At 35.2% G+C, this 15849-nt stretch overlaps 1 protein-coding gene across 1 annotated transcript in view; it reads left to right on the plus strand.

Annotated features, from left to right (window-relative positions):
• Window positions 1-12826, plus strand: part of LOC115222527 (protein HIRA) — an 83436-nt gene extending 70610 nt beyond the window's left edge. Inside the window, exons 22-29 of the mRNA XM_029792781.2 lie at window positions 282-442; window positions 2561-2722; window positions 5195-5253; window positions 6362-6464; window positions 8676-8798; window positions 9648-9838; window positions 11991-12082; window positions 12624-12826. Of these exons, the coding sequence (XP_029648641.1) occupies window positions 282-442; window positions 2561-2722; window positions 5195-5253; window positions 6362-6464; window positions 8676-8798; window positions 9648-9838; window positions 11991-12082; window positions 12624-12740 (1008 nt within the window). The 3' untranslated portion in view covers window positions 12741-12826. The remainder of the gene's footprint in view (window positions 1-281; window positions 443-2560; window positions 2723-5194; window positions 5254-6361; window positions 6465-8675; window positions 8799-9647; window positions 9839-11990; window positions 12083-12623) is intronic.
• Window positions 12827-15849: the final 3023 nt, after the last annotated feature.

The raw sequence follows: 15849 nt of genomic DNA on the forward strand, positions 1-15849 counted from the left end.
CATTCTTTTTGAATAACCCTGTCTATTTACACACACACACACACACACATGCTAACATCCATATATGTTCTGTGCTGCGTTGGACATACACATTAAATGAGAATATATATCCATTATTATAGAATGAATCTATATTTTGTATTATAATGTAAAGTCCAAGTACTACTAACCTGGAAAAATGGAGGTAAAATAATGATGAATGACATTCTATGTCTGTCTGTATGCTTAGAATATATATATATATATACAACCTAACATTATCCTTATTGTTTCTGTGGCAGATTGGAGGACGCCTTTCAGATCACAACACCACAGTCATTGAAGTTGACAACAGCATACACTTTGGTCCTACAACAGTACACCGTGTACGGTTACAGCGAGGTGGTACGTCATGCTGGGAACAATTACTTCCCTCTCGTGCAGTCTGTGTTGCTGGTTCTAGGTGAGTTATATCTACTTTGTAAAAAAAGAAAAAAAAACAAAACAAAAGCAAAACAATTCAATGTTGAATAAGTATGGCTGTGTGGTTAAGAAGTTTGCTTCCCAACCTCATGGTTTTAAGTTCAATGTCATGGCATATCACCTTGGGTGTGTGTAAATGGAAACTGGAAAATGTGTATGTATGTATGTGTGGGTATGAAAGTATTTGTGTCTCTTTGTCTTGACATTGCATAAAAGTTGTGAGTGTCGCTGTCGTACAATCAACAGTATTTGTTTCAAAATCATATTTGATGACTGGCATCCGTGCTAGTGGAGCGCTAAGAGTACCATATGAGCGTGATCATTGCCAGAGCAACAAGCTGGCCTCCATGCTGATGGCACGAAAAAAACACCATTCGAGCGTAATCGTTACCTGAGTTGCCTTACTGGCACTTGTCCTGGTGGCATGTGAAAAAATCATTTGAGCAAGGTGGTTGCCAGTGTCGCTGGACTGGCTCCTGTGCAGATGGCACATAAAAAGCACCATTTGAGTGTGACTGTTGCCAGTCCTGCCTGACTAGCCCGCATGCTGGTGACACGTAAAAGCACCAACTACACTCTCGGAGTGGTTGGCGTTAGGGAGGCCATCCAGATGTAGAAACTCTGCCAGATCAGATTGGAGTCTGGTGTAGCCATCTGGTTTGCCAGTCCTCAGTCAAATCGTCCAACCCATGCTAGCATGGAAAGCGGATGTTAAACGATGATGATGATATGTAAACATATCTGGCCATGGAGAAATATTACCTTGCTTGGAAACAGGTGAAAGTTGGTGACAAGGAGGGCATGCAGTGTCTCAGTAATCATCATCTGATTCATGCAAGCATGGAAAAGTGGATGTTAAAATGACAAAGATGATATGGAACAATGTAGTGGCAATATTTTAAAATCATATCTGGAGTTGTTTTTTTTTTCCACATCCTGTCTATGAATGTGTGTGTTGTATTGTGAAAGTTACAATTATTTAGAAGTAGTTATTTAGGTAACAAACAGTTCAGAATTGTTCTAGAAAAGAGTACTGTTGATGCCATCTCCTTAGTGGGACAAATGCAGGAGAAGAATTAGCATAGAGTAAGCCCCTATACATATCATTCATTGATCCGGAGAAAGCTTTTGACAGAGTTTCATACTCTAATCTGATGATTGCTAAAGATACAGAGTGTAGTTCGAGTAGTTTATGAGGGTTTCATAAAACGTAAGTGCATTGAGTTGAACAAGAAATGAAGCTTTCAGAAAGGGTACATCATGGTTCAATTTTCAGCCCTGCCATTCTAGTCTTCTATGAATTTGGAACAACAGGAATTTGAAACAAGCTGCCTAAGAGAACTCTTGTACACAATGACTTGGTTAAATCTATAGAAGACATTTCAAAATAAACTTAGCACAAACCAAAACTTTAGAGCAAGTAGGAAAGAAGACAGAATTCTGAAAAGGAATAAATAGGAATTCTGTATGGTTTACCAGTATTCCCACACCCTGCTGTTCCTACCACAATACTACTCTTGTGTGAAATTTGATTAATAATTTTAGTTATACTAAAATTATTTTTCTATATAGAAGAATTATACTTCATATTTTTTATCATGGCTAGTTTAGAAAGTGTTCTAGTTATATTTAATAGAACTGGTGTATATACTTTTACTATTCAAAGAGGATTTTTTTTAATGTTCCCAGTATGTTACAAAATCTTAAAAACACATAGTTTTAGAATTTAGGTTACAAATGCTAGTTAGTCTACTGCAAACATACACCTTTGTGAAGCCACACATATGAAAGACATGACTTGTTTAAACTGTTTTACACTCAGTTTTCTGAGATTACATGTCAAAGATGTATTATTTGGTAAAATGTCTTTATGCGGGAATATTCTTCCACTAAAGATTCAACTGTAAAATGACAGTAAAACCAATGTTTTATCCAGCAAATCTTTGATTAATTATCTCCCAACCTTGACTTTCAAGTTTATTGAGATTTTTTCCCACCTCTCACATATATTTAAGATTAATACATATACTTTGCTTTTGAAAAGCCCCTTAAACTCTTTATATCCAGTCAGCCTCATAAAATACTTTTTTTTTTCTAGTCACGTTGCTTGTGTTGCATGTGAAGATTGTTCCATTACATTTTTCTCTACTGGTGGACGGAAAATGTTTCCAAGCCTTATTCTGAATTCACGAGTCTCTGTTCTGGATTGCAATGGTCCATATGTTATGGCAATCACCCAGAAAGGCCGTTTGTATGTATGGTAAGTACTGGCTATAATCTTTTCCTTTTTTTAAAAAATTTTTCCTTTCTTTTCATTCATATAATATATATATATATATACACACACACATATACATACATTGGGTTGGTAAAAAAGTTTGTAGCATTTTTTAAGTAAAATTCATTAGCAATATTTAAATAGTTGTACGTATCTTTACTCAACCACATATTTCCCGTTTTGTTCCAATACCTTTTGCCATCTTTGGGGCAGCTTCATGATCCCATTCTCCCAGAACTTGACATCTTTCTGGGTCATGAACTGGACTAAGTGGTTTTTACACCCTTTTAAAGAATGAAAGTTAGTCCCATTAAGAGAATTTTGCAGGGATCAGAATAAATGATAATCTGAAGGTGCAAGGGTCAGGTGAGTACAGTAGGTTGGGTAGGACATCCCACCGAAGCTGCACCAATTTCTGCTGGGTCTGCAAAGAAACATGCAGTCTAGCATTTTCCTGATATAAGACTACACCCTTTCAGTTGGCCAATTCTTTAATCGGTCTAATTAGGAACAATAATAGTCCAAATTTAATGATTTTGTGGGAGTAGCTCAGAATATGCAATGCCCCTCCAATCCCACCAGATTACTGAGCATCACCTTCTTTGGATACAGACCATCTTTTGGAGAGATTGAAGGTGGTTCATCTCATTTTCTGCAAGGATCTTCTTTTTTTTTTTTTTTATGCTGTAAATAATCCATTTCTCATTATATCTCTCTTTTACTCTTTTACTTGTTTCAGTCATTTGACTGTGACCATGCTGGAGCACCGCCTTTAGTTGAGCAAATCGACCCCAGGACTTATTCTTTGTACTTATTCTATCGGTCTCTTTTGCCGAACCGCTAAGTTACGGGGACATAAACACACCAGCATTGGTTGTCAAGCGATGTTGGGGGGACAAACACTGACACACACACATACATGCGACGGGCTTCTTTCAGTTTCTGTCTACCAAATCCAGTCGCAAGGCTTTGACCAGAGGCTATAGTAGAAGACACTTGCCCAAGGTGCTATGCTGTGGGACTGAACCCAGAGCCATGTGGTTCGCAAGCAAGCTTCTTACCATACAGCCACCATTCTTTTCAAAATTAGATAATTTTTGTTTCATCTGAGCAGAAAATCACAAATAGAAATTTGCTTTAAGTTTTTTTTTTCCTGTTAAGTTATGAGGCACCCAAACATCATTGCAATGATATGTTGCTGAGTGCTTTTAAATGCATTATAATGCTCACATGACATATGTAGAGAATCTCCACAATGTCTCACATTGTGTGACATGGATTATTGTTTTATTAAAGTCTCGATTTGTTCATTATCAACCACTGTAGGCCTGCCAAGAACATTCACAATTTTCCAGGTCAAAATTTTTAGTGAACCACTTACAAACAGTACTTTCAGCTATGTTACCACCCTCATAAACAGCACATATCTTTTTTGCTGTTTGTGCAGCATTTTTACCTTACCAGAGATAAAGAATATCAAATGATGAAAACGTATTTCATTTTCCTTTGTTTTCAATTTTATATATAGTAGGTCCAAATATCTCGTTGCAGAGTTTCAAGAAATTGGGAGTTTTTAACAACAAAAATACATATAGAGAAAATTATATCTTTGTTATAGATTTCACCTTATAAAACCAACAATTGTTTCTATTGCATCAACATACACATACTCTTTTGCTTGTTTCAGTCATTTGACTGTGGCCATGCTGTAGCACCACCTTTAGTCAAGCAAACTGACCCCAGGACTTATTCAATGTTGGGGGGACAAACATAGACACACAAACATACACACACACACATACATATATATATATATATATATATACACAACTGGCTTCTTTCAGTTTCTTTCTACCAAATCCACTCACAAGGCTTTGGTTGGCCCGAGGCTATAGTAGAAGACACTTGCCCAAGGTGTCACGCAGTTGGAATGAACCCGGAACCATGTGGTTTGTAAGCAAGCCACTTACCACACAGCCACTCCTACGCCTGTATATACATGTATATGTTTATATAAAATATTAAAATTGATATCCTCAAAAATATGTTAGCACAACATTACCAAGGCTGTCCAAAATTAGTGAAATTTAAATTGAACATCTGAAATATTACCTGCAAAGGAAGAATATTGGTTATGAAAGTATTTTCTTACTTGACATTTTCATTTTCACTCTTTGCTCTATGTTTCACTGCCATGCACATGTATGCATTTATACACTCACATTAGTTCACAAATACAAACTTTCACACTACCAACCAAACAATCACACACACATCCTCCCACAAATGCACACTTAGACACAACGATGTCTCCCCCCCACAATCATACATCTTGCAGTTTCTTTCTGTGTGTTCAAACTCTTTTTTCCCTTTACTTATATGTGTGTGTGTGTGAATGAATGAATGATGCACATGCAATTTACATCATTATCATTATATTAATTTTTTTTACAGGAATCTCTCTCAAAAATGTTCTGTAATCAGTAATGAAAATCTTAACATTATCATGAATGGTAAGGGATATTTTTTTCTTGTATTTTGCTTGTTGGGTTTTGTATTCTAATTACCCTGTCAGCCTCACCCACCCACTAATTTCATTTTAATATCAGTTGTATATAATTCCCATCATTCCATTACCTATCAGGGTTTTGAAACAACAAAAGCTGATAGAGTTGTGAATGAGATGATGAGAAATTAATGGCTAGTAAAAGAAAATATCACATTTAACTGCTATTAATGACATTTCTCATTTGTGAACAATGTTGTATTTTATTTAAGATTTTAAATAAAACAATGGAGAAACTTCATTCCATTTTTAAAGAATGCCATATAGATAAACTCAACACTTCAAATTGTAGAAATGTCCTGTGCGTGTATATGTATAATATGTGTGTGTGTGTATATATATATATATATATATATTGAGAGGTGGGTGGGGGGCCATAATTTGCTGCTCAAGGTTTCCTATAACTTTTAGAAAGTAAGAGAAAAACCATAAAACCAGGGTTTCTTAACCTAATTTTAGGGCTTTGGGCTCTGATTCCAATTACGGACTGTATGAAGGCTTAGGATGCAACAGAATATTCCTCGTAAAACTTCAGATTTTAATAAAAGAAAGCAAAAAACAAATGTTTCCCTGTTTTTTCAATATTCTAAATTAGAAATGTATTAGTTCTATTTAAATAGTTCACGGTGACCTATTTACAAATTGCATTACTTAAATGTTATCTGCAATAATTTATACACACTAATTAGATAGTTTTATATTAAATGTGCAAGTGAATCTAACGGTTTTCTGTGTGTTTTTAAATTGCCTATAAATACCTTGCTACAATTGTTTTTGCTTCAGCACAGGGTTTTTCAGAGTGAATAAGAATGAATTCTGATGAAAGGATTTCACATTTGATTGAAATACCATGACTACCATGACAAAATTTATATATGACATTACAGCTAATTTTTATCCTTAATGGAAACTGTCTACTACTTCTAAGTATCCCCTTATTACTAAACCTTCTTCTCTCCCCATCTGCAAATTATAATAATTTTTATATGCTTGGAAATGTTATTTCTGTATTGATTTTATGTATTCTATTATATTCTACATTCTTTCCGTTTCAGAAATGGATCTCATTGAAAAAGCCCAAATCAGTCAAAAAGGGATACCAATAATTTCTCTATCCAACAACCGAACATATACATTCTCTTCTGAATTTGGAAGCTGGTAAGTCTGTATAAAGTTTGACTGGATGCATTTTTATTTTATCTTACTTGTTTCAGTCATTTGACTGTGTCTGTGCTGGAGCACCGCCTTTTAGTCAAACAAATTGACCCCAGGAATTATTCTTTGTAAGCCTAGTACTTTTTCTATGGGTCTCTTTTACTGAACCACTAGGTTTCAGGAACTTGAACACACCAACATTGGTTGTCAAGCGATGGTGGGGTGGGGTGGGGGGCAAACACAGAGACACAAACATATATTTTATATATATAAATATATGATGGGCTTCTTTCAGTTTCTGTCTATCAAATCCACTCACAAGGCTTTGGTCAGCTCAGGACTATAGCAGAAGACACTTGCCCAAGGTGTCATGCAGTGAGACTGAGCCTGGAACCTTGTGGTTGGGATGGAAGTTTCTTACCACATGCCTGTGTATATTTGAATTATGAATGTTCTGGGTATATGGTTCATTAGATGTAGTGTGCAAGAGTTTTTAAAAAATCATAAAATGTATCCTTGGAGACTCAGTTTGAACATGCAAAAACCCATTATTCGGTACATCATTTTTATGACAAAATACTTATCTTCCTTGGAAAGTTATACATAACTTAAAATTTCTGGATGTGAACTTTGTTCTCATATAGTTTTAATCTATAGTTTTATTGTTTAAACTTAGCTGTCAGGGTCCCTCAAACACTCTGGTATTTCCACTCATTCACAAAGTATTCTGACTGTTGAACTGTAGCCCTTGATCTAGTTCAATGAGCTTGAATGCTATAACTCGAATTCTGTTGATAATCATACACATGGGTAGAGAAAGAGTTATTTTGATATAAATCATGATGGTGATAGGTCAGATAATCATTACGAAATATAAAAGTGAAATTCAGCAGTTGTGAAAATGTAAACATTATGTCAAAAATATCTGGCTATATTCAAAATCGGGGAAAGAAATTTTTTAAAATCACATTGGACTTTAATAGCTTACAAAATAATGTAAATTGCACAATATATTTTTTATTGGCAAAAATAGACCAATATTTCTTTTAAGAAATAGAAAATTCACTTGTACAAGATAAAATTCATACATTGCTTGATACAAATCGAAAAGAAATAAACTATATTATCAATATGATGATATATGAAAGCCTTCCTTTTATCCAACTCATTATTCTGTATTCCTTTATAGCGATGTGATTTTAGGGAGAAATCTCTATGTAACAATTATACTGTCTAGAAATAGCCCAAGAGATTTAGCTCTTTCTTGCCAGTAAAGTTGCTACATAGAGATTTCCTCGAAAAAGTCAAGAACAGAATATGATTATATCCTTCTACTGCTTGTGCCAGTAGAATGTTAAAAGCACCATTAGAGCGTGATTGTTTCCAGCGTTGCCTTACTGGCACCTGTGTCAGTAGCATGTAAAAAAACAACGTTCGAGCATGGTCATTGCCAGTGCTGCTGGACTGGCCCCTGTACAAGTGGCGTGTAAAAACACCATTTGAGCATGGTCATTGCTAGTACTGCCTGACTGTCCCTTGTGTCGGTGGTATGTTAAAGCACCCACTACACTCTCAGAGTAGTTGGCATTAGGAAGGGCATCCAGCTGTAGAAACTTTACCAGATCAGATTGGAGCCTGGTGCAGCCATCTGGCTCACCAGCCCTCAGTCAAACCATCCAAGCCATGCCAGCATGGAAAGCAGATGTTAAACAATGATGATATATATATATAATATATATATATATATATATATATATATATATAATATATATATATATACATACACACACACACACATACAGGTGAGCACACAAGGTGCAGTAAATAGTACTTGAATACCAAAGGTAGAGCAATGTATAATTATTAAAGCTGCAAAATTATCACGAGACTGTTACCCAGAGTTTCATATTTCCGTTCATCAGACAGTTGTGATATATATAAATAATTTAAAGTGCATGTTCCATAAAATGCAACTATGATTTGTTGTGAGAAATATTGATATGTTTAAAGTTAAAAAAACTTTCAACATGAAGCAATTAACTCAAGAGTTAATGAGCACTTTTAATAAAAGAAAATAATTTATTTGTTTAACTACTCATACTACTTGGTCATAATTATGCTGAGTTCAATTAATTTGGTTCTTATTGAGATGAAAAATATGACGGGTTTATCTTTCTGAAACGTTTAATAATTTTATTATATCTTTCATTTCAGGGTTTGGATTACTAGTAAAGTTGATCCTTTACAACGACATTCTGATCATTATAATTGCACACCAGCCTTTGAAACAATTTCTTCAGATGGCGCCTTGTCTTCATTACAGTCAACACAAGAACGGTAAGATTTACTATAACCGTCTTTAACAAAAGGAATGTCTATCCAAAATTTGTTTTAGACCAAAAACAGAAATTCAAATTGATTTCAATCATTTTTCTTTTCACCTTTTGCTATTCCAATCAATCTATTTTCTATTTATCTAAAATATTAGATTAATTCTTTATAATTTACTCCCTTGTGGTGCTACAGTGAAGGACCCTCTTTTTATTAGAGATCCCTTCATTTGATTATTTATTGTAAATGACAATTTTATTAAATAGGATCATTTCACCTGCAAGCTTTTTTGCTATTTTCCATTTTTGTGTGTGACATATGTTTAAACAGTTGTCCATCACCCTGCTAAATATAGAGATTAGAAACTTCTTATTCAGTTTGGTAGATTAATTTGAATGGGATTTATGCTCATTGCAATATCAATATTAAGATTTGAACTTCAGACCCTGTAGTCAACAGTCCAATTATTGTGTCCCTATTTTACTAAGGTAATGTGTAAGTAAAATTATCTCACCTCCATATTCTGGTCTAATATTTGAAAGATTTTAAGAATGGAGTTTCTGAAGCATGGAACAAACTGCCGGCATCAGTTGTTAGTTGTTGGAGCACTGTATCTTTCAAAACTTCCATGCTTTCTGAGATTCGCCAACACTACACCTGATTTTCTCCCCTCCATATACACGCAAGCATGTATCTGACTCATACACTGTTCACTTCCCAGACATTTGTACATTACTGCATATGCTTTATACACACTTTTGACAAGTTGTGGTGCACCTGAGCACTATACAATAATTTCATTATTCTATTAAAAAAAAAATGTCTTGTAAACAGTGAGCTGTTTTATTTTTTCAGATCAGGTACTCAGGCTGCACGTATGTATCAGTCATCGATGCCTTCATCAAGTGGATCATCTGGTGCAAATGTGCAGCAGTGTGCTACATTAACTCACTTATGCAACCAGTTAGCAGCATGTCTAGCATTGCAGTCAGGTTCAGAATATCGGTTTTGGCTTCTGACCTATGTCAGATATTTGGCACAAGAAGGTAAATTTCAGTTTCATTATATTTGTTTGTTTAATTTTACTTTTTTTTATATTCTTTTACTTATTTCAGTCATTTGACTGCAGTCATGCTGGAGCACTGCCTTGAAGGGTCTTAGTGGAAGAAATCAACCCCAGGATTTTTTTTTTAAAGCCTGGTACTTATTTCATTGGTCTCTTTTGCTGAACCACTAAGTTACAGGGACATAAACACACCAATGCCTGTTGTCAAGCAACGGTGGGTGGGGTCACACACATATATATACATATATATGCCAGGCTTATTTCAGCTTGTCTACCAAATCTACTCATAAGGCTTTGGTTGGCCCGAGATTATAGAAGAAGACACTTGCCCAAGGTGCGACGCAGTGGGACTGAACCCAGAGCCTTGTGGTGTTTTTTTGTTGTTTTTTTTACCCCTCATAGTTAGGCTCACATTGTAACCACATTCTTTTAGGTTTAGTCCACTGCACAGTAGCTTGTTGAAATGTATTTTATTATATCCCCCAGGCCAACCAATGCCTTGTGAGTGAATTTGGCAGAGAGAAACTGTGGAAACCTGTCGTATGTGCATATGTTTGTGCCTGTATTTGATCCCCATCACTTCTTGGCAACCTGTATTGTTTTGTTTACATTCCTGTAATTTAACAGTTGGGTAAAAGAGACCAGTAGAATTAAAAATATGTACTAGGGTCGATTTGTGTAAATAAAATCATATATCATCGTCATTTAGTGTCCATTAAAAGCATCCAGTCCACACTAATATGGTTGGCGTCTGGAAGGGAATCCAGCAGTAAAAATCTTGCCAAAACTAACATCGGCTGTGTCAGTGCCACCTAAAAAGCACTGAGTTCACTCTGTGGAGCTGTTGGTGTTAAGAAGGGCATCCAGCTGTAAAATCCCTACCAAAACAGACACAGTAGCCTTGGGTAGATTATCTACCTAGCCAGCTCCTGTCAACCATCCTACCCATGCATGCATTGAAGATGGACATTAAACGATGATATATATTGTGTGTGTGTGTATATATGTGTATATATATATATATATATACATACACACATAGACGACATATTCTCAATATAAAATAGTGTATATTTAAACACAAGAGAAAACTGCCCTCAACAGGCAGTTTTTATATGCTAGAAGAAGCAGTCAAAATGACGAAAACCACATTTAAGAGCAATCTTCAAAAGAAATGAAAGATAAAAACTTTTACCTTGTTGTTTTATTCCGGTCAGACCTAGGTTTCTAACTTTTTTTAGCAAATAAAATAATTTGCTAGGCGAAATTTTTCATCAGTGACCGCGCTATAAACACTAACATATAATTAAGAGATGATTAACATGTGTCTCTTTGTTATACATTATAATTTTTCAAATTCACTGCACAAGCACAGTGTCAGTCGGTAGTAAATGAATCTTTTAAAAATTGCTAAAAACATATACATAAAATATATATAGCATGGTGGGTTTTTTTTGAAAATTCACCACCAGTGGCCTAACATGTATAAAAAGTCAATAGACAACATGTTTTCAATATAAAATAGTGTACACTTAAGCACAAGAGAAAACTGCCCTCAACAGATCTGACCAGAATAAAATAACAAGGTAAAAGTTTTTATTTTTCATTCCTTTTGAAGATTGCTCTTAAATGTGATTTTGGTAGTTTTGACTGTTTCTTCTAGTCTGTAAAACCTGCCTGTTGAGGGCAGTTTTAGCTTGTGTTTAAATGTACACTATTATATATATATAAATATTTCTTTTTTTAAATATCTAAATTTTTGTTTACTTGCAGTGATAAAAGGTTTCAACTGGAAATTGATTTTGGTTTGCTAATCATTTAATTGAGCTACAAATTTCATTCCACATACTCTATTTTTAACTCTTTCACTTAGATATGTAATTTATCTCCAGTTTTAAGCAATAACTTAAAATCTCAACTAAAATCTTCAACTTTAAAAAAATGTGTAGTGGGGAGAGTTATAAATTAATTGATGTCTTTCTATTTTGGTAAGATTACAGAAGTTACAGACATATCTGACTTCTAAAAAGTGTTGTAGGATTATAAAATGAGGCTTTCAGTCAGATTAAATAATGAAAATTCTGTCTTTCCAAAATATGGTAAATTTTGGTATTTATTTTTATACTTTTTAGGAATTGAACCACGACTGCGAGAGATTTGTGAAGATCTATTAGGGTTATCATACACACGGAATCGTAAAGGAAAATGGGAAAGTTATATATTGGTACTTATTTATTTTTAATTTCTTCTTTTTTACAGTACTTCCATATACATGTTTGAAATGTAGATTAAGACAGTATGAATGAAAGTAGTTGACAAAGAGATTTTTTAAAATTATATTATTAATAATTAAGTTTTGATTTGAAACTATTCAATTGTTTAAATGCCCAAAACTACCCTAAAATATTCTGTAAATTGCCTGTAATTTTAATTTGAACTAATGAATCATTATAAAACCTGGTCTGTTGAAAATGATATCTTAATCACCTCATAATGGCTGGGACAACACAAAGAATTGGTTCATATAGTTAAAATAAAGATTTAAGTAAGAACATCATTACCATTTCAATTAATCACATCTATGTCATTAGTAAAATCAATTTAGAAAAACGATCTTTGAAAATTTAATTTTTAAGATAAATTGAAAACCATAACAAAAATTATTTATTGAATAATTTATAAATATATTTTATTTAAAATGTGTTGTTTCAATTTAATTTAATTTTTTAATTAACCTTCTAATTTGAATTAACTTTTGCTTTTAGGGTTTGAAAAAACGAGACCTCTTGGAAGAAATTCTGCCGATTATAGGGTCAAATCTTCGTTTTCAACGGTTTTATACAGAGTATCAGGATCAGTTACTCTCTTTGTCTGATGAATAAATGATGAATTGTTTTTACCAAAGATGTCTTATCAGGGATGGGAAATAAATTTAATTATTAAAAAAAAATTATGATTTCACAGATAAGTGCTTGTTTTGTTATACTCGACTGAGTGTAAGTCCCTTGAGAGAAATGTTGGACTTAAGAAGCATCAGATGTGGTGTGCAAGAGAGATGACTGCGCTGGTATGGTCATGTGGCGAGAATGGATGAGGATAGCTGTGTGAAAAAGTGCCACACCCTAGCAGTTTAGGGAACCTGTGGAAGAGGTAGACCCAGGAAGACCTGGGATGAAGTGGTGAAGCACGACCTTCGAACTTTAGGCCTCACCAAGGAAATGACTTGTGACCGACACTTTTGGAAATATGCCGTGTGTGAGAAGACCTGGAAAGCCAAATGAGACCATAATCTTGTGGCCTATGCCACGGGAGTAACCAACCCACTTATGCGTATCTTTTCCTTCTTTGGACACTAAATCTCTGCTTGCAAAGACCTGTTGAGGCAAGTGAAATCAAAATCGAATTTGATGACTGGCATCCATGCGAGTGGGATGCAAAGAGCACCATATGAGTGTGATCATTGACAGAGCAACTAACCGGCTTCCATGCCAGTGGCACTTAAAAGGCACCATTTGAGTGTGATCATTACCAGTGTTGCCTTACTGGCACTCGAGCCCCGTGCTAGTAGAGTATTAAGAGCACCATCCGAGCGTGATTGTTGCCAGAGTGGCTATCTGACCTCCGTGTCGGTGGCACGTAAAAGACACCATTCAAGCGTGATTGTTACCAGCATCGCCTTACTGGCACCTGTGCCGGTGGCATGTGTAAAAGATTCGAGCGATGTCGTTGCCAGTACAGCCCGACTGGCCCCTTGCCGGTGGCACATAAAAGCACCCACTACACTCTCAGAGTGGTTGGCGTTAGGAAGGGCATCCAGCTGTAGAAACTCTGCCAGATCAAGATTGAAGCCTGGTGCAGCCATCTGGTTCGCTAGCCCTCAGTCAAATCGTCCAACCCATGCTAGCATGGAAAGCGGACGTTAAATGATGATGATGATGATAATTTTGAAATATCATTTGAACATTTTTGTATAACATTTTCAGTAGAAAAAGTAACTTTTGAATATTAAAACATTAAACAAAAATTCTTTTGACGTAGGATTTTATATGTTGATATTTTTCTATGCTAAAAGTTATTAAATGTAACTGAAGGTGTAGAAAGATCGGTGGTAGGGTTTTATAATCCATTTATCTATCAATAGAACCAGCTAATTTTGGCCAAAAGTATTGCAAATACAATGTTCTGACCAGCATTTCATTATTGATCACCTAGTTCTCACTGATTATTGAATGAGTAATCTGCTGGAAAGCACCAGATAAAGTTCTGAACCCACAAGTGTTTTCTAATAAACCCAAAAGTTCAAAAGGTTAGCATAACAAAGTCCAAAGAATTAATTGGTAGCCAATAACTGATAATCACAGTTTCCCTGTTTCCTCTCTATAACTCCATACTGTGTGCTCAGTGCAGGCAATGAGTACACAAGACGCAGTGAGATGTGTAATAAATTGACAAAGAACCAGGACTTTTGATGTATTGGAGTATTTAGCAATTGGAACTCCTCGGTTTACATATGTTTTTCTACTCTGATACGAGTTGTCATGGATTGACTTAGTTATTATTTGGAGTTACTGCTATCCAAGAAATGTTAGAGTACCACATCTTTCTTGTATGTTACATATTTGGCATAATTTCTACTGTAATCTCCTGTCACTAACCACTTGATATATTGTTCCATTGTACCAAGTACATTTTATCATGGTACCAGCACTAAAGCAGTTGTCTTACTCTTGGTGAGGTGAAAGAATCTTTTCTTTACCACTTTCCTTATATTTGTCCGTTTGCCAGAACAAAGTTACCTTATTTCTAGTTGAGTGGTGAAAGAGGACCAGAGTTAGATGACAGAGGAAAAAGTAATTGAAGCTTATGGTAAAAAGGATTAGATATAAACATTATAAATGGTAATGAGGGATGAAGTAGGTTGGTAGAAGACAAAGGAAGATTGATGGATGTCAACAATGAGTGGTCATGAGGAAGAGTAATGGTTAGGGTAACAAATAGTAATGGAAATTGATGATTGTAAGAGAAGGAAAATAACAGGTTCTAATGAGAAATGTTTAGAGGGAGGGATGGTTAATAATAAAGATGTGTTAGTGGTAAGGAAAAAATTGAATGTGGATAGATTTAGGATCTGTATAATGAAAGGGAGATAGTAATTGAGAGAAGAGTTTGGCATATGGAGACTTAATGTAAAAATAATGGAAATGAAGGTTTGCTCTGATAATACATCACTTTCCAACTCCATCCTTACCTGCTCTTCTAAAATCTGCTCCAGCCCTTTCTCTCACACATTATTCCTCTTTACTCTTTATTCTCCCAGCATAATGTTGCCCCTCATCATTCAAGTTCATAGTTTTGCAAGCCACACAGTTACCTAGCAAGTACTGGTGGCATCCAGTACACAATGTAAAGTGGTTGGCATTAGGGAGGGCATCTAACCATAAAAAACATACCAGAATAGACACTAGAGTACAATAAAGTCCTTGAACTTGTCAGGTTCTGTCAAACCTATATCAATGTGGGACAATGATGGAAGTGGTTGTAGCAAAAGAATAGTACCTTTCATGATAAAAGGTCGGGAAGTAATTAAAAAAATGTTCCTGCTATTGACAGCAAAAGGCAGAGATATACAAAACTTGTAGTAGTAGTGTAACATTTAAAATTACCTTTGGTTGATCATAGAACCTGGAACAGAAATGAGGTAATACAATCTACTGAATGTAGGTGCATGTGTGGCTGTATGGTCAGAAATTTTCTTTCCGACCACATGGTTCTGGGTTCAGTCCCAGTGTATGGAACCTTGGGCAAGTGTCTTCTACTATATCCTCAGGCCAACCAAAACCTTGTGAGTTGATTTGGTAGATGGCCATTGTGTGTGTGCATGCCCCATCACAGCTTGACAACTGGTGTTGGTGTGTTTACATGCCTGTAACTTAGCAGTTCAGCAAAAGAGAGCAATAGAATGATTACCAGGCTTAAAAGAAAAAGTAACTA

Source organism: Octopus sinensis, linkage group LG20 (genome assembly GCF_006345805.1).
Source record: "Octopus sinensis linkage group LG20, ASM634580v1, whole genome shotgun sequence".
In the NCBI taxonomy this organism is placed as follows: Eukaryota; Metazoa; Mollusca; class Cephalopoda; order Octopoda; family Octopodidae; genus Octopus; species Octopus sinensis.